Source organism: Chiloscyllium plagiosum, chromosome 8 (genome assembly GCF_004010195.1).
Source record: "Chiloscyllium plagiosum isolate BGI_BamShark_2017 chromosome 8, ASM401019v2, whole genome shotgun sequence".
NCBI lineage: Eukaryota > Metazoa > Chordata > Chondrichthyes > Orectolobiformes > Hemiscylliidae > Chiloscyllium > Chiloscyllium plagiosum.
In genome coordinates, this window is record NC_057717.1 from 93525368 (window position 1) to 93544025 (window position 18658).

At 43.9% G+C, this 18658-nt stretch overlaps 1 protein-coding gene across 7 annotated transcripts in view; it reads left to right on the plus strand.

Moving 5' to 3' along the window:
- The first annotated feature begins 6809 nt into the window (after nucleotides 1-6809).
- LOC122552182 (adhesion G protein-coupled receptor E3-like) overlaps nucleotides 6810-18658 on the plus strand; it is an 82628-nt gene continuing 70779 nt past the window's right edge. For all 7 annotated transcript variants that reach the window (XM_043694760.1, XM_043694761.1, XM_043694764.1 and 4 more), the window contains exons 1-3: nucleotides 6810-6894; nucleotides 12604-12696; nucleotides 16750-16908. In XM_043694760.1, coding sequence (XP_043550695.1) covers nucleotides 6864-6894; nucleotides 12604-12696; nucleotides 16750-16908 — 283 coding nt within the window. In that variant the 5' untranslated portion in view covers nucleotides 6810-6863. The remainder of the gene's footprint in view (nucleotides 6895-12603; nucleotides 12697-16749; nucleotides 16909-18658) is intronic.

Sequence of the window (18658 nt, forward strand, 5' to 3'; positions counted from 1 at the left end):
TCCTAGCCAGATTATTATCAAGTCCTTTGTTTAACTGTTCTCTCTCCATCTATCATTTGCTCCTACTCCAGCCCCCGGCAATGCTTTCTTCTACATAAAAACCAACATTTACCCATCAGGAAGGGTCACTGGACTGATACATTAACTCTGATTTCTCTCCAGAGTTGCTGCCAGACCTGCTGAGCTTTTCTAGCAATTTATGCTTTTGTTTCTGATTTCCAGCATTTGCAGTTCTTTCAGCGGGAAAATCTCAGCAGGTCTGGCAGCATCTGTAAGGAGAGAAAAGGGTCAGTCAGACTCGAAACGTCAGCTCTTTTCTCTCCTTACAGATGCTGCCAGACCTGCTGAGATTTTCCAGCATTTTCTCTTTTGGTTTCAGATTCCAGCATCCACAATAATTTGCTTTTTTGCAGTTCTTTCAGTTTTTATTCAACTTTTTAAGATTTTACTTAATTGACTCTTCCCACTTTCTTTAACATGGATTGCAAGATAGTTCATAATTCTTTTCAGGCTCCATTGACTTGAATAATTCTGATGGCTTGATCTCTCAGTTCTAAAAACTTGAAGAGTTCTGTCTAAAGTCTCCTGGCTTGAAAGTTCCACAAACTAACATTTTGAATTGAATTGAATTTATTGACATGTGCACTGAGGCACAGTGAAAAGTTTTGTTTTGCAAGCAATCCAGGCAGATCACAGAGTTAAATAGCATAGTAAATAATAGGTAAACAGCAGGAAAAACAAAAACACAGGTACAGGCGGATGTTAAGAGTTTGTGAGTCCATTCAGTAATCTGTAGGGTAGGGTAGGGTAGAAACTGTTGCGAAACCGGCTGGTGTGTGTGTTCAGGCTACTGTACCTTCTCCCCAATGGCAGAGTTTATAGAAACACATTGCCAGGGTGGGATGGATCTTTGAGAATGCTGGTGGCCTTTCCTTGACAGCAGGCCTGGTACATAGATTCTATAGATGGGAGGTTGGCCTTTGTGATTGTACGGGCCGAGTTCACCACTCTCTGTAACCATCTCAGATCTTGAATGGTACAGTTGTCATATCAGGTAGTGATACACCCAGACAGAATGCCCTCGATGGCGCACCTATACAAGTTGGCAAAGGGTATTCGCCGTCATGCCAAATTTCCTCAGCTGCCTGAGGAAGAAGAGACATTGTTGGGCCTTTGTAACCGGTGTGTCCACATGAAGAGTCCAAGAAAGCTTGATGTGGATGACCACTCCCAGGAGCTTGACATTCTCCACTCGTTTCACCTCTGCGCTGTTACTGTGAAGGGAGGCATGAGTAATATCCCACCAGAAATCAATAATGAGTTCCTTGATTTTGCTGGCATTGAGAGTTAGGTTATTCTCAGTGCACCATTTTTCCAGGTCTTCCACCTCCCGTAGGTAGTCTGTTTCGTCGCCATCTGAGATTTAACCGACTATGGTGGTGTCATCAGCGAACTTGTAAATGGCATTAGTCTGGTATTTGGCGATCCAGTCATGGGTATACAGTGAGTACAGTAGGGGGTGAGTACGCAACCCTGGGGGGCTCCAGTGTTGAGTGTTAGTGATGATGAAATATTGTCTGGTTAATTTTTGTCTCGTTCCCCTAAGTTATTGAATTGAATTGAATTGAATTCATTGTCGCGTGTACCAAGGCACTGTGGAAAGCTTTGTCCTGCGAGCAAAGCGGGCAGATCGCAGAGTTAAATAGCATAGATAAATAAATAATAGGTCAACAGCAGCAAAAAACAAAAACTTGATCATCTATTCAGACATTTACAGCCAGTTATTCACATAAAATCAGACTAGAGGAAACTGTGAGGCTATTGTCTCAAAAGGCCACCTTAAAGTGTTCTTTGAATCGCAAATAGAAAATCTTTCAGTTTTCCCTCTGAAATCCATTTCTAAATATGCAGACTGTTGACAGGCAGAGGAAGTGGTGTAAGTGGTGATATCACTGGACATGGGCTTATGCCCGAAACATTGACTCTCCTGCTCCTCAGATGCTGCCTGACCGACTGTGCTTTTCCAGCAAACAAAAACATTAACAAAAAAAGCTTGATTCTCCCGCAAAGAGGAACTGTTTCTCCATCAGAACCAAACACCTGATCTGAGACCTTGAATCTTATGTTATGGTCAAAACTGAACGAGTGGCTCTCTGGTCTACTGTAAACTCAGCATGATAACCATGCCATCCATTCATACTGCAGGGGTCCAGGTAGACTATGGACTGCCTTCACATGCTTTCTTGGAATTGATGCACTTAAATCACTTGTCCAAATAATTTTCTGACCTGTTCAGGCAAAATTACCTTCAAGCAGCCTCATTTCAAAATCCGGATCCCAAAATATAATACATGTTTGGTACAGCTTTTATCACAATAACCTAAAAGACTGGAATAGTAATCCAGAGAATGAGATTAAATTCCACCCTGGAGCTGAGAGTTCAATTTTTAAATCTGAAAGTTAAAAGTTGGTCTTATTAAAGATGAACATTAAGTTGGGGGATTGTCATTAAAATCCACCAGTCTCCCGTCTTAAATCAATATACTCGACTCTGGAATGCTCCCTGACTAAGGTTTCAAACTGCCTTTATTTTAGTGATTTGTGTTTCCTCTATTACCCGCCGTTTGCAGTGATCCCCTATTCCTTTTAGACAACTTTCTTTCCAATGATTATGAGGCCTCCTGTCATGATTAGGGTTGGACCATTGAGGATGTCTCTCTCTCTCTGTCAAGTAAATAAAAGAGTTTGTTGGAAATTTTGTGAGTTGGTCAATCATCAGACATAGGTAAAACAGAGATCGTGTACAGTAAAAATGGATACAATACAGTCTAAGGGAATGGTCTTTCAGCAGTCCAGCACAAAAACCAATGTTAAGACTTCATGACTATGTAACCCATGACAACTGAGCAACCAAAGGTCATATCAGTCGTGGCAAATCAAACCAGAACGCAACAAAACGCAGGGGACTTTTTTTTACATCTATTCACAGGATGTGGACATTGCTGACCAGACCAGCTTTCAATCCTTTATTGATTTTGAGAAGATGGTGATGACCTGTCCTTGAATTGTTGCAGTCCAGGATGTGTGGGTACATCTATAACTCTATTAAAAGGAGTTCCAGGATTTTGAACCAGCAACACCCAAGGAGCGGAAATATATTTCCAAGTCAGGAGTTGAGTGACTTGGAGAGGAACCTGCTGGTGGTGGTATTCCCCTGGATCTGTTGCTGTTATCCTTCTGTAAGGTAGAGAGCATGGACATGGAACATGCTATCAGAGGAATCTTCGTGAACAGAGTTTACAGAGGAAAGAATTAAGAGTGAGAAGGTGATGCTGCAAAGTAAATACTGTTAATCTCTTGATGATTGCTGCACTTAAAGATACAGCTGCCATGGATGATTCAAACTTCCTCTTTCAATCATTAGTCTGTGGGTCTCATTGACCACTGGGTATGCTTCAGCTTGTTATAATCGGCAAACAAACTTTTTTGGGTTGAATTTAAACATATTTTAGCAAAATGATCCATGCGTTAAGTTTCACATAAAGCTTTTTTCAGCAAGGCTTAGAGAATTTTCTCAGCTATCAACCTGATTTACCTCATTACCTACCTGTCACACCCATGTGTCCCCTCTCAGCTGACACTAGCAAGATTGTCCCACTCACAGTCAATGGAAATGCCCCCAGGATGTCCTGGAATAGTGAGAAGCCTGATGCACACCCGGTCAAGCACGGTCAGTTTGCAGCTGCCCTTCCAAGTTCGTAACATTTGTCCCAGGTGTGGCAGGTAAGGGGTAACTGACTCCATCCTTTGCAAATAGGGACTGGAGGTCCTTGTGGACGGCTAGAACAGAGGAGGTGCATTGTTCTCATACAGAATCACCATAGGAAGCCGTCACACCTGACTCTGCCAGCTTGGCCCAAGGTTGCCACCCAGATCATTGCAGCCTGATCATCTGGAGGAATGCCCAGGATGACAGGAAAAAGCTCAGTGATCATCTCCATTCCACCAGAGTGGGTGGCATCATCCCATTCACTCTATCTCTGCGACTGCACCCACCTCCCAACAAGGCTCATGTTCTACTGTCGCTGTTGCCTGTCTTCCCTCACACCCAATTGTCCCACATCACTAGCCCTGCAGGGCCTCTGCACTGCTTACTCATTTGTGCTGCGACTCGTTGACTGATGGGTGTCTCCTTAAACTTCGTTGAGGACTACTCACCTTAGACATTGAGTGAGAGCTGTTTACTTGGATGACCTGCAGGTTGTTTTCTGCAGAAGCTGCTAGCACACGGTTCAACTGTCATACAGCAACAAGTCCATCCCCTTGATTGAGATCTGGTGATAAGCTTCACAAGCTGCGTGGCTGTATGTCTGTGCTAACCAGCAAGGCAAGGCAGGAGGATATTGAGCCTGTGAGTTCTGGCTGAGGTGTCAAAACACAAAAAGGCAAGAGGCAAGACAAACATTGCTGTGAGCATCCAAGTAGGCACAACGTCAGTACTCACTAAGAGCAAGTGAGCAGCCCTGAGATGCAGCCCAGTCCAACTCATGACCTGTATAATGTAGAGTATATTAACTCATGTGCTCCAAAGTGCATCGTTAAAGTGCAGAGTGTACTGTAAGGGTACAGGAAGTGCATTCGAGATCTGCCATGAAGATGATGTAAAGAGGCTAGAACATGTTGAATGTTAAGATCTGAGAGTGTGGGGTATTTGTGGTCACTGCCTGAGATGTTGATGCCAGGAGTCCAAGATGGAGCTGCAGAGGAGCTGGAGTTGCCAGGGACATGCGTAGTAGAAAAGCAACCTGCTAATTAATGAGAAAAAAATTAAATAATAATGAGGGCAAAAGTGAACAATATTCCCAGTTAACTGACATCTCATTGGAAGAATCTCATCTCAAGGTCCTGAACTACATTGGAAAGTACAATTTATCACTCCTGACATCAAGACAGGGCTCACTCGACTTATCACACAAATCTTCCAGATTTGTCGCCATAGACCAAGTCATTCAGGGCCTGGGAAGATTCTGCCCTTTCTGTTGGAAAATGACGGGTATAGTTACTGTCCTTCATAAACAGGTGCAAGTTATTGTTCACATATAAATTGTAAAGTGCTGTTGATATCTATATGCAAGATCATCATAGAATCCCAACAGTATGGAAGCAGGCCATTCGGCATATCAAGCCTGCACTAACTCTCTGAAGAGCATCCCACCAGGACCCACTCCCTATCCTGTTTCTGTAACCCTGCGTTTCCCATGGTTAGGGGAGAAAGTGAGGTCTGCAGATGCTGGAGATCAAAGTTGAAACTTTATTGCTGGAACAGCACAGCAGGTCAGGCAGCATCCAGGGAACAGGAGATTCGACGTTTCGGGCACAGGCCCTTCTTCAGGAATGAGCAGAGAGTGTTCAGCAGGAGAAGATAAAAGGTAGGGAGGAGGGACTTGGAGGAGGGGCGTTGGAAATGTGATAGGTGGAAAGAGGTCAAGGTGAGGGTGATAGGTCGGAGTAGGATGGAGGCGGAGAGGTCAAGAAGAAGACTGCAGGTCAGGAAGGCGGTGCCGGGGCTGGAGGGATCCGGCTGAGACAAGGTGGGGGGAGGGGGGATGAAGAAACTGGTGAAGTCCAAGTTCATCCCCTGCGGTTGGAGTGTTCCCAGTCGGAAGATAAGACGCTCCTCCTCCGACCGTCGGGTTGTTGTGGTTTGGCGGTGGATGAGTCCAATGACCTGCATATCCTCGGTGGAGTGGGAGGGGGAGTTGAAATGCTGTGCCACAGGTTGGTTGGGTTGGTTCGTCCGGGTGGCCCAGAGGTGCTCTCTGAATCGCTCCGCAAGTAGGCGGCCTGTCTCCCCAATATAGAGGAGGCCACACCGGCTGCAGCGGATGCAGTAGATGATGTGGGTGGAGGTGCAGGTGAATCTGTGGCGGATATGGAAGTTTCCCTTGGGGCCTTGGAGAGAAGTGAGGGGGGAGGTGTGGGCGCAAGTGTTGCACCTCCTGCGGTTGCAAGGGAAGGTGCCGGGAGTGGAGGTTGGGTCGGTAGCTGGTGTGGATCTGACAAGGGAGTGGCGGAGGGAGTGGTCTGTACGGAAGGCTGGTAGGGGAGGGGAGGGAAATATATCCTTGGTGCTGGGGTCTGTTTGGAGGTGGCGGAAGTGACGGCGGATGATGCGCTGTACATGGAGAGTGGTGGGGTGGTAGGTGAGGACCAGTGGGGTTCTGGTTTCCCATGGTTAACCCACTTCGCCTGCATATCCCTGAACACTGTGAACAACTTAGCATGACCAATCACCCAACCAGCATAGCTCTGCTCAAAAGAGTGTGGTGCTAGAAAAGCATAACCGGTCAGACAGCATCCGAGGAGCATAAGCCCTTCATCAGGTTTATGCCAGAAACATTGATTCTCCTGCTCCTCAGTGCTGTGAGACAGTAATGCTCACCAGGAGAAAGTGAGGACTGTAGATGCTGGAGATCAGAGTTGAGAGTGTGGTGCTGGAAAAGCATAGGCTGTCAGACAGCACCTGAGGAGCAGGAGAATCAATGTTTCTAGCATAAACCTGATGAAGGGCTTATGCTCCTCGGATGCTGTCTGACCGGTTATGCTTTTCTAGCACCACACTCTTTTGAGCAGAGCTAACCACTCAGCACTTGCTAACACACTGATGTATTTGAAAAATTAACTATGACTGTCGATGTGAAAGATAATGTTTTGTTTCACGACAAAGTTCCTTTTGCAGTGTATGATGGAAAATCCCTCAGTGCAGCAGCTGCTCATGTAGATGAGGTTGTGCTCAGACTCACTCAGTGCATGAGAGAGCTCTGCTGAAGCATTTCCTCTGGTGACACTGAGGTTGAAAACTCATGAGATTAGGAACATCGTATCTAATCCTGGGTGAGTACAAGGGATCAGATGGGGTTAGCTGTCTAGCTATTTTTATGCTAATTTATACTATAACAGAAACTGTACTGAATGCAAAACTTAAAGGAATGGATGTCCAGCCAGGAATGCTAATGTGTGTTTCAGTTCAGTTCTCTTCATTCCTGGGATAAAATGTGCATTTAGTGTTAGAAGTACAACTGTGTAAGAAGTTTGGAGGTGATGAATTTACAAAGAACTAAGAGAACAAAGAACAGTCCAGCACAGGATCCGGTCATTCAGCCCACCAAGGCTGTGCCAACACATTATGCCTTTTTAAACTAAAAACCTTTACCCCATGTAGTCTGTGTCCCTCTATTCCCTGTCTATTCACATATTTGCCAAGATGCCTCTTAAACATTGCTAACTATCTGCTTCCACCATCTCTTCTGGCAGCACATTCCAGGCACTTACCACCCTTTAAAAAAACTTGCCTCCCACATCACCTTTAAACTTTCCCCTTTTTACCTTAAACCGATATCCCTTTGTAATTGACAGTTCTAGCACAAAGACTCTATCAAATCAATCCATACTTCTCATAATTTTATTAACTTCTATCGGATCATTCCTCATGCGTCAACATTCAAGTGACAACTAGCCAAGTTTGTCCAATCTCTCCTCAAACCTAATAACCTCGGAATCAGGCAACATCTTGGTTAACCTTTTCTGTGCCTTTGCCAAAGCCTTCACATCCTTTTGGGGTGGTGTCCAGAACTGTACACCATATTCCAATTTGGAGCATAAATGCCAGTCTTGATAAATGACTTCTTTCTATGCTATGGATTCTGACTTAATTCAGTGAAACTTGAGCAAAAACTGCCCAGTGCAATACTGATGGAACAGCAAAGATTACAACCAGCAGCAGTTAAATACACGCATGACAACCACTAACAGTAATGTGAGCAGGGAAAGTCACTCAAATCGTTATAACCATTGCTGGAAAAATAAATATTAGAAGAGCACTGAAACACTTGTAAGCTTTGTAAGCTTCATATCGATCTCATGAATCATTTTCATCTCCGTCTAATCCAGAGATATGGGGAGGGGGGAGGCACTTGACACTGTTCCATTTTCTCAGACAGCAGGGTGCAAAGTCAGTCCACATGTACTGCCCTTTGTGTTCTAGCTTCTGTGTGTGAAATGAATTTCGAGAGGTTCAATCTAAATCTCACTGTATGTCTGAAATACATTAGTAGCTACCACGAAAATAGAGATTGCTGGAAAAACTCAGCGGGTCTGTTAGCATTTATGGAGAGAAATCAGAGTTAATGTTTCTGATGGAGTGACCCTTCCTCAGAATGGATGCTGAACCTTGCTATTTTTGAGGGTGTAGGGCTGATTATTGTCTGGAAGAGAAATTACTTTGAGATATTGCTTTGACTATATAACCCCCCAGACGAAGTTTGTAAATCTCAGTCAGCCAGAGAGATGTGCTGGGTCATTGATTTCCTCATATAGATCCCAGTGTGTGGGAAGGTGTTCTTCTCACATGAAACATATGGCTATAGGGATGGCCATGGATGGAGGAGTGATTAAGAGTCAGCAGCAAGGCAATAAATTATCTTCTCCTGGTGGTCCAGATATCTCGAGGATAGGGCTGGCTTGTTGAACCAGTTGAGTTTTTGCACTGAGCAAGGGTCACTGGATCCAAAAATTCCACTGAATTGCAAAACCTGTGCCCACAACTCCCCCCTCACCTCCGTCCAAGGCCCCAAAGGAGCCTTCCACATCCATCAAAGTTTCACCTGCACTTCCACACATGTCATTTACTTTGGCTTTGCTCTTTATATTGTCAATGTCTACAGGAATAGTGCCAGAAGACTGGCAGATAGCAAATGTTGTCCTCTTGTTCAAAAAAAGGGAGTTAAGACAACCTTGGTAATTATACACCAGTGAGCCTTAATTCAGTTGAGGGTAAAGTATTGGAAAGGATTATAAGAGATAGGATTTACAATAACCGAGAAAGGAATAATTTGATTAGGGATCGTCAACATGATTTTGTGAAGGGTAGGTTGTGCCTTACAAACCTAATTGAGTTCTATGAGAAGGTAGCCAAACTGATGGATGAGGGTGGATGTGGTGTCGTCAGAGGCTGAGGGATGACTTTATAGAGGTCTAGAAAATTATGAGGGGCATGGATAGGGTAAATAGGCAAAGTCTTTTCCCTGGGGTCAGTGAGTCCAGAACTAGAGGGCATAGGTTTAGAGTGAGAGGGGAAAGATATAAAAGAGACCTAAGGGGCAACTTTTTCACACAGAGGATGGTACGTGTATGGAGTGAAATGGTGGAGGCTGGTACAATTGCAACATTTAAGAGGCATTTGGATGGGTATATGAATAGGAAGGGTATGGAGAGATATGGGCCGGATGCTGGCAGGTGGGACTAGATTGGGTTGGGATATCTGGTGGGCATGGATGAGTTGGACCGAAGGGTCTGTTTCCATGCTGTACATCTCTATGACTCTATGACATAGATTTCAGTAAAATGTTTGATAGGGTTCCCCTCGGTAGTCTGTTGCAGAAAATACGGAGGCATGGGATTGAGGGTGATTTAGCAGTTTGGATCAGAAACTGATAAGCTGTAAGAAGTCAGAGGGTGGTGATTCATGGGAAATGGTCATCGTGGAGTTCAGTTACTAGTAGTGTACTGCAAGGATTAGTTTTGAGGCCACTGCTGTTTGTCACTTTCATTAATGACCTGGATGTGGGAGTAGAAGGATGAATGAGTAAATTCGCGGATGACACCAAAGTCGGTGGAGTTGTGGACTGTGCGGAAGGATGTTGCAAGTTACAGAGGGACATTAATAAGCTGCAGAGCTGGCTGAGAGGTGGAAAATGGAGTTTAATGTGGAGAAGTGTGAGGTGATTTACTTTGGATGGTGTAACAGGAAGATAGAGTACTGGGCTAATAATAAGATTATTGGTCGTGTGAATGACCAAAGAGATCTCAGTGTTCGTGTGCATTGATCCCTGAAATTTGCCACCCAGGTTGATAGGGTTGCTAAGAAGGTGTAAGATGTGTTAGCTTTTAATTATAGAGGGATTGAGTTTAGGAGCCATGAGGACGTATTGCAGCTATACAGAGAACTCTGGTGCGGCTGCACTTGGAGTATTGCATACAGTTCTGGTTGCCACATTATAGGAAGGATGTGGAAGTGTTAAAGACTTATATTGGTTTCTTAGGTCGGTGCAACATCAAGCGCCAAAGGGCCTGTACTACGCTGTTCTATGTTCTAAGATCAAAATCATCCCCCATTGGTCTTTGTTTTGACATTACAGCACAACTGCTTGCATTGCAAATGACGACCTGAAACTCAATGAACAATTTGTCTTTGGAAGACGGTCAGTGGTTCTTTGTTGCTAGCTTATCTTGGGCTCTGCATCTGGTCTGTCTTCCAGAACTTACCAAGAGGCTCTTTTCATGTTCAGTTTGCTAATGTGTGAAACAGATGTTACAAGATATGGCCTGGTGGTTGTCTTTAGCTCTTCTCCTCATCTAGAAATATAGTAACTAGGAGGAGTAGACAATTCAGCCCCTCAAGCCTGATTTGCTAGTTAATTACAATCATAGTTGTTCTCATCTCAGCCCCACTCCACTTTCCTGCTCACTCCCCATGAACCTTCAACCCATTACTAATTGAAAATCTATTGTCTCCTTAAATTTATTCAGTGTCCTGCTATCCATCTGGGTTATACATCCCACAGATTCATGATCCCTGAGAGAAGGAATTCCTCCTGAACTCTATTTTAAATCTGCCACCCTTTTGTCTAAAACCACAGCCTCTCAGACTAGATTGGCCCACAAGGAGCATATCCATTCTATCCCTTTTAACATCTCATTCCCCTAAATTCTCATGTGTATAGACCTGATCTCCTCCATATGTCCTAATAAGACAAATCTTTCATCTCTTGGATTAATCTCGTGAACGTTCTGTGAACTGCCTCCAATGCAATTACATCTGTCTCTGGGAGGGTTCATCAAATGTGGTTAGCACTGCTGCCTTATGGCTCCAGGGACCAAGGTTTGATTCCCACCTCGGGCGACTGTCTCTGTGGAGTTTGCACGTTCTCCCTGTGTCTACGTGGGTTTCCTCCGGGTGCTCTGGTTTTCTCCCCCAATCGAAAGATGTGCAGGTCAGGTGAGTTGGCCATGCTAAATTGCCCACAGTGATAGGTGCATTAGTCAGGGGCAAATATAGGGGAGGAGAATGGGTCAGGGTGGATTACTCTTCGGAGGGTCGGTGTGGACTTGTTGGGCTGAAGAGCCTGTTTCCATACTGTGGGGAATCTAATCACAAAAAGAATGTATCAGCCTTCATCTGTCTGAAGCTACGATAATATCCATAAATTCTCTCCGAATTGGTCAAGCTTCTCATCCTGCTTGGCTTCAGTTAAGTCAACAGTTTAATCTTTGTGAACAATTCATTGAGTTTTCCTTAAAATTTGGTAGCGAAGTTCTTCAGGAGGAGTCCCAAATTCTTCAGCCACTGTGAGAAACGGACTGTAACATTAGAATATTGGAGTATGTCTTCTACAACTGGGTTTGTGGCACATTATAAGGGCCAGTGGACAGCAAATCCACACAACTTGTGATAAGACACTTTGTTTGGTAATAGTTAGTTAAGGTATGGATTGCATTGCCATGAAGTGTAATGGAGGCAGGTTCAATTGAGGGCATTAGACGAATAGTTGAATAGAAATAGGTGCAAGGATGTTGGGAAAAAACAGGAGAGATTGACACCAGGGAGTAATGCTCATTTGAAAAGCCAGTGAAGGCATGATGGGCCGAATGGTCTCTATTTCTCATCACAGAAACACAAAACTTTTGTGATTCTGTGATGAGAATGTCTGATGCTGACAAGTTGAAAGAAAGTCTGAAACTTTAGCGTTTATGATTTTAAGATTTTCTGTGTCCAAATGAAAGGAGCTGATCAATGAGTAGTTCAAACCCACGTACAACACCAACTTGTGAATATATCGCACCCTTGACAGAATGAGATGTCCCAAGATACTTCACAGGTAACCTGTCTTGCCATAACGCTTGTGGCTTTGGTTCCTAATCTGCAGATTGAACCAATGGCTATCCTCGATCCTTCTGGTGCTCTGTGGCCTTACCTCTGTGTGGCTACTGTCTGATCTAATAAATTCTTCAAATCTCTTATTCACTCTATTGTACCTCACACTGTTCTCTGTAACATCACTCACTAGTACAGGCTGTTTCATCCTTTCTTCACAGCCACTTAATTGTGACTGTAGGTGTTTCTGTTACATCACTATATACATCTCAATATTATATCAATCTTCATTATGCGACAACAGCAGAGCAATCAAAGTAAAATTGACACTGAGATCCAAAATGAACATAAAAACAAGTGACTAAATGTTTGACCACAGGAGTAGCTTTTAAGCAGTTTGTTAAAGCAGGAGAGATAGATTTAGGGAAGGAATTGAAGAGCTAAGTGTTTAGACTCCCCTCAGTACAGTCACTGAGGGGACAGTGTAAGAATATGGAGATGTTCAATTATTACATGTTGGGGGATTACAGATTGCATGTGTTTACAGGGTTGAAAGAGATTCAGAGAGCCCGAGAATGAGTCAATAGAGACTAACAAGCAAAAAGGTGGTGCGTAAATGGAATTTGATGTGAATATTTTTTCAAGTAAGTGACGTTTTATTTTCCTCCCAGTGATCTGCTTTAGCAATGGATGGAACTCATGGAAAACCAAAGCCAGAACCTGTGGCAGAGGATTCTATCTTGGAAAAAATATGACATGCTTTGGTGAGTCACATGCATGAAGAATAGTTTCTGCTCCTTTCTGCCTCTGATATATATCCAATAATGGCCACTAGACAGCAGGAAGACTTTTAATCTCAATTTGAGAAATGCTTAAGGTGGAATTATGACATTAAAAACTTCTACCTGGTCGTAAATTGGAGGTGTACAGTACATAATGTGGACCACTTATTCAATGTTCCATTCTATAAACAAACTTTCGGAGTGACATTTGGTGAAGTGTAAGGTGGGTCATTTTGCTGAGTGGAATAAAGACATTCCTGATCTCTTGTCAGGGAAGTCCCTGTGGTGCAGTGGGTAGTGCCCCACCACTGACAAGTAGCTCTGGGTTAGAAGCCTCCAAGCAGAGGAACCAATGAAAATGGCAGCACCAATGATGGGATTTGTGCCACTGACTCGAAAAGGAATTCCCTCTTTCATGTTTTAAACATAAACCTCTCTAGCCAATTGAGAAAAGTTTATTGTTTGCAAACAGTGATACTGTTTTAAAATGTGTGTGTTCTTTCTCCAGTGGCTTCTTTCCAATGCCAGGGAATAGGCAGACCATTCAGCTCCTCAAGCTCATTCCTTCAATGAATGAGATTTAATCTTTTAGCTCAACCCCAGTTTCCCAAGGAGTTGCACACTGCAAGTATTAAGACATGGGTGCAGTGTTGGGGCAGCATGAGGAGAGATTTTTTTTATATTCATTCACAGGCTGAGGGTATCGCTGGCAGGGTCAGCATTTATTACCCATCTCTCTACTTGGAAGGCATGGTAGTGAGAAGCCTTCATAAACCATTGCAGTGCAATGGATCTTGACCCAGCAACACTGAAGGAACAGAGATGTATTTCCTAGTCAGGATACTGAGGGCCTTATAGCGTGTGGCTGGATGGGCCGCTCAAAATGATGAATTTATGACGGATTTATGAAACATGGAAAATAAGTGAGGCATGCTGGGAAATTGAGACAATCCTTGACCAAAGTGACTATGGTAATAAACATGCTGGAGAATCCAGAGAGACTGCAGCTACAGACAGACAGTATGTAATTGACCGAGCAGCTGCAGACAATACAATATATACTCAAATCTTTAAATTAGAATCAACCTGAATGTCATTCCCAGGACAATCGGAATCTTGAGTTGTTTATCAGACACAGCGGCACTTTGCAGCCTTATTTGAAGAGGGCTACCTGACCTATATGCACTTAACACCTCCAGAAATGAATGCACAAGGACCACCTTACCATCAACATGTCAATGCCTGGTTGGGTCCAATCAATCAGGATGATCAAGCCCTGATCGATCTATTGGAGGCCATTAAAGACCCTTCCAAAATGACTGGAACAACTGCTAAGTATAAGAATCGCAGAAACACCACCCTCAGGAGCAGTACGTTGAGACCAACCACTGTGAAGAGAAGATACCCCTGGGACCACCGGGAGAAGAAGACAAGATAATCATTGCCACGTGGATCAAGGCCGAGATGTAGTGTAATGGTAGATGTAGTGTAATGTATATGATCATCCAGAGTTAAGTTAAATTACAAGGTAGGTGATTAGGTTTATAGGGTAAATTGTCACTTTATAGCGTATTTTGTTGTTAGTACTAACTGTGTTAAATAAATAAATAGCATCATTTATTATCATTAAGAATCAATTCACAGTGTCTTTGCGAGATATAAGAGTCAAACACACTGTGTGGCAGCTGCAACAAGGGCTACTTAAAGGTGGTGCTGTCCTCATTTGTCTGCTGCCTTTGTCCTTCTAGATGGAAGTGGTTGTGGGTTTGAAGGGTGCTATCTGAGGAGGCTGAGTGCGTTGCTGCAGTGCTTTTTCTGGCACAATGCAACTGTGGCGAATAGAGTGAAAGTTGAAGGAGGTAGAGCAGTTATCAATCAAGTGGTATTGAACTACTTGAACTGCACTGATCGAGGCAAGTGGAGGGTATTCCACTAAATCCCTTACTTGTGTCTGATGGTGGGCAGATTTTGGAGACACAGGAGGTGAGTTACGTATCACAGAATTCCCAGCTTGTGACCTCCTCTTGTATCCATGGTATTTTTGTGGTTAATCCAGTTCCGTTTATGGTTAATGGTAACTCCCAAGATGCTGATGGTAGCATGCAGCGATTATGATGATGCCATTGAATGTCAAGGGAAGTGGGTTAGATTCTGTCTTGTTGGAGATGGTCATTTCCTGGCATTTGTGTGATGCGAAGGTTAATTACCACTTAAGAGCCCAAGCCTCATGAGCAGCTTCAATACCTGAGGAGTCAAGAATGATGCTGAATATTGTGCAATCATCAGCAAACCTCAGCATGAGCTTATGATGGAGGGAAGGCCATTGATGAAGCAGCTGAGGGTGGCTGGCTTGGAGGAACACCTACTGAGATGTCCCGGAGCTGAGATGACTAACTTCCAACAACCACAACCATTTTCCTATGTGCCAGCAGAGAGTTTAGGAGAAAATGAGGACTGCAGATGCTGGAGATCACAGCCAAGAGTGTAGTACTGGAAAAGCACAGCAGGCAAGGCAGCATCTGAAGAGCAGAAAAATGAAGGGCTTATGCCTGAAACGTCGATTCCCCTGCTTCTCTGATGCTGCCTGACCTTTGTGCTTTTCCAGCAGAGAGTATATCCCAATTGATAGGGCCATGATTGGATTGGTTGGAGTTTTCCTGGTTTTTGTAGACACGATATATCTGACAACTTTCCACAATGTCAGGTAGATACCAGTGTTATACCTGTGCTGAAACAGCTTGGCTAGGCGCACATTATGATTTGGAACACATGTCTTTGTTACTGTTGGCTGAATGTTGTCAGGGCCCATAGCATTTCAAGTATACACTGTCTTCAACATTTTGATATTATGTGAATCGAATGGGCTAAAGATTAAAGTGATGCTGAGGACGTCCAGAGAAAGGTGAGATGGATCTTCCTGGTGAAGATTGTTGCAAATGATACACTGTTACCTTTTGTAGTGATGTTCTGAGAGACCCCACCCAGAGAGCATTCTGTGCCTTTGTCACCCTCAGTGCTTCCTCTAAGTGGTGTTTAATATGAAGGTTTACTGATTCAACAGACAGAGGTGGGGGGAGGGGGGGTGGGATTGATCTTCATCTGGTGCCTAAATCTGGTCTGGAGTCAATGTTGAGGGCTCCCAGGACAATTCCATCCTGACTGTGTACCACTGTCCTGCCAACACTGCTGGGCCTTTCCTGCCAATGGGACAGGACATACCCAGAGATGATGATGGTGGTGCTCTCTGGGACATGGTCTGAAAGCTACAATTCCTTGAGTATGACTTCAACTCTACAGTGGAGAAAGTGAGGACTGCAGATGCTGGAGATCAGAGCTGAAAATGTGTTGCTGGAAAAGCGCAGCAGGTCAGGCAGCATCCAAGGAGCAGGAGAATCTTCAGGGCTCATGCCCGAAACGTCGATTCTCCTGCTCCTTGGATACTGCCTGGCCTGCTGCGCTTTTCCAGCAACACATTTTCAGCTTCAACTCTACAGTGGCTGAATAGCTTCATAAGTGGCTTCACTGGACAGTTAGGAGTTAATCACTATGGAGTCACACGTAGGCCATACTAAGTAAGCACTAAATTTCCTTCCCTGAAGTACAGGGCTTCCCAAACTGAGTCAAACCTCTGGGTCTGCCTGAGTACCTAACTGTGCTGTACCGTCACTGTCATCATCAGACTGAAATGATTTAAAACAAAGACTCAGCATCACTTCCTTGAGAGCATTTGGCACTGGCCAATGAATGTCAGCAATGGTCATACCACAAGATGAATGTTAAAGGTCTGTAATATTCAGAACGTACAACATCAATTCAACATGTTCCTCGGTCCTTGTAGCATTCCCAGCTGAGATACAGTTCAGAGGGAGGACTTAAATTATATCTAATTATATCTATACCTTACAGCAATATCAGTTCAGAAATGCTAATTCCCTCTTGAACACCAACAGAGAGAAAAATCCATTGGTTTTCATGAAACCCTTCAATTCCCAAAAGGTAAAATCAATCTATTAACCCTGTTCATCATATTTCCAGATGACAATGAGTGTGGTGAAACCGAAGCTGAATCATGGGCCCTGTGCGGTACCAACACAGAATGTCACAATACCCTCGGGAGTTTCTACTGTACCTGTAAGAAAGGATACGCCATCGAATCAGGAGAAACTAACTTTACCACCATGACACACTGCCGAGGTAAAGAAGCTAGATACATTGCAGACCTGTTTTGATAAAAGTTGAAAGTGTGTATGGGCTCTAACTGTTTTTCCAGCACTTTTATTGTGAAGCTGCTCTATTGGACTTGGATGTAAATGTTGACAATCCGGCTCCATTACTTGATTTATGCAAATAAACAAACATATGGAATGGAGCGGACGTAGACCATTCAGACCCTCAAGCCTGCTCTGCCTTTCAATAAGATCATGGCTGATCTGTTTCTGTTCCGAGTTTCTCATTCCCACCTACCCCAATAAGCTTTGACCCCTCGGCCTAACAAGAATCTCTCCACCTCCACCTTAAAAATATTCAATAACCCTGCCCCCACCGCCTTCTGAGGCAGAGAGTTCAGAACTTACACGATCCTCTGAGAAAAAACATATCTCCTCATCTCTGTCCTCAAAAGGGGAATCTTGAATTTTAAAACAGTGTCACTTGGTTCTGGATTCACACACAAGAGGAAACATACTTTCCACGTTGACCTGGTTAAGATTATTCAAGATCTTTGACACTTTCATCAAGTTACCCCTCATTCTTCTAAATTCCAGCAAAAACAAGCTCACTCTGTCCAAACGATCCTCATAAGATAATACATTCACTCCAGGATTCAATCTGGTAAACCTCCTCTGAACCACCTCCAGTGTATTTACATCCTTCCTTAAATAAAGTGAACAAAACTGCACACTGTATCAAGATGTGGTCTCAGCAATGCCCTATACAAGGAATATATAACATCCTGACTTTTATTTTCAATTCCTCTTAGATTGAAGGATAACATTCCATGAGCTTTCTTAATGAAAGCGGCATGGTGGCACAGTGGTTAGCACTGCTGCCTCACTGCGCCAGAGACCCGGGTTCAATTCCCGCCTCAGGCGACTGACTGTGTGGAGTTTGCACATTCTCCCCGTGCCTGCGTGGGTTTCCTCTGGGTGCTCCGGTTTTCTCCCACAGTCCAAAGATGTGCAGGTCAGGTGAATTGGCCATGCTAAATTGCCCGTAGTATTAGGTGTAAGGGTATGGGTGGGTTGTGCTTCGGCGGGTCGGTGTGGACTTGTTGGGCTGAAGGGCCTGTTTCCGTAATGTAATCTAAAAGAAATGCTACAACTATCCCTTCCTAATGTTTTGTGACTCGTGTCCTGGAACACCTAAATCCCTCTGCACCTTAGAATTTCACAGTCATTCTCCATTTAAGTAACATTCTACTTTTCATTCTTTCTCCCAAAGTGAAGAACTCCCACATTGTACATCATCTGAGAGATTATTCTCCACTCACTCACCCTATCTACATCTGTCTGGAACCTTTGTCTGTCTCCTTTGCAACATACCTTGCTACCTACCTTGGTGTCATCTGCCAGTTTAGCTCAAACATTTGTTGATCGCTGCAACTCATTGCTGCACTTCATTTCACAATTTATTTCATGTAATTGTGGCTTGCCATGCTGGGATGTCAACTCATACCTCCAGAACATTCACTCAGAACATGGGATTATGAGCTCACTGACATAACCATTGTATCAAATTACCCTCACTATTCACTCTCACTGGGAATGCTGGCTAGTTAACTTTCCTGTTTAGACCGACTGGCCTTTATATCAATACTCCATCTTACCTTGGATCACTTGAAGGTCACCAAAGTTAACTGGGTAAAATTATTTCTGGGTAAATCTACAGCAGAACAGTAGAGTCATTCCAAACCGAATTGGTAAGAGTACAGGCCCAACATACTCCC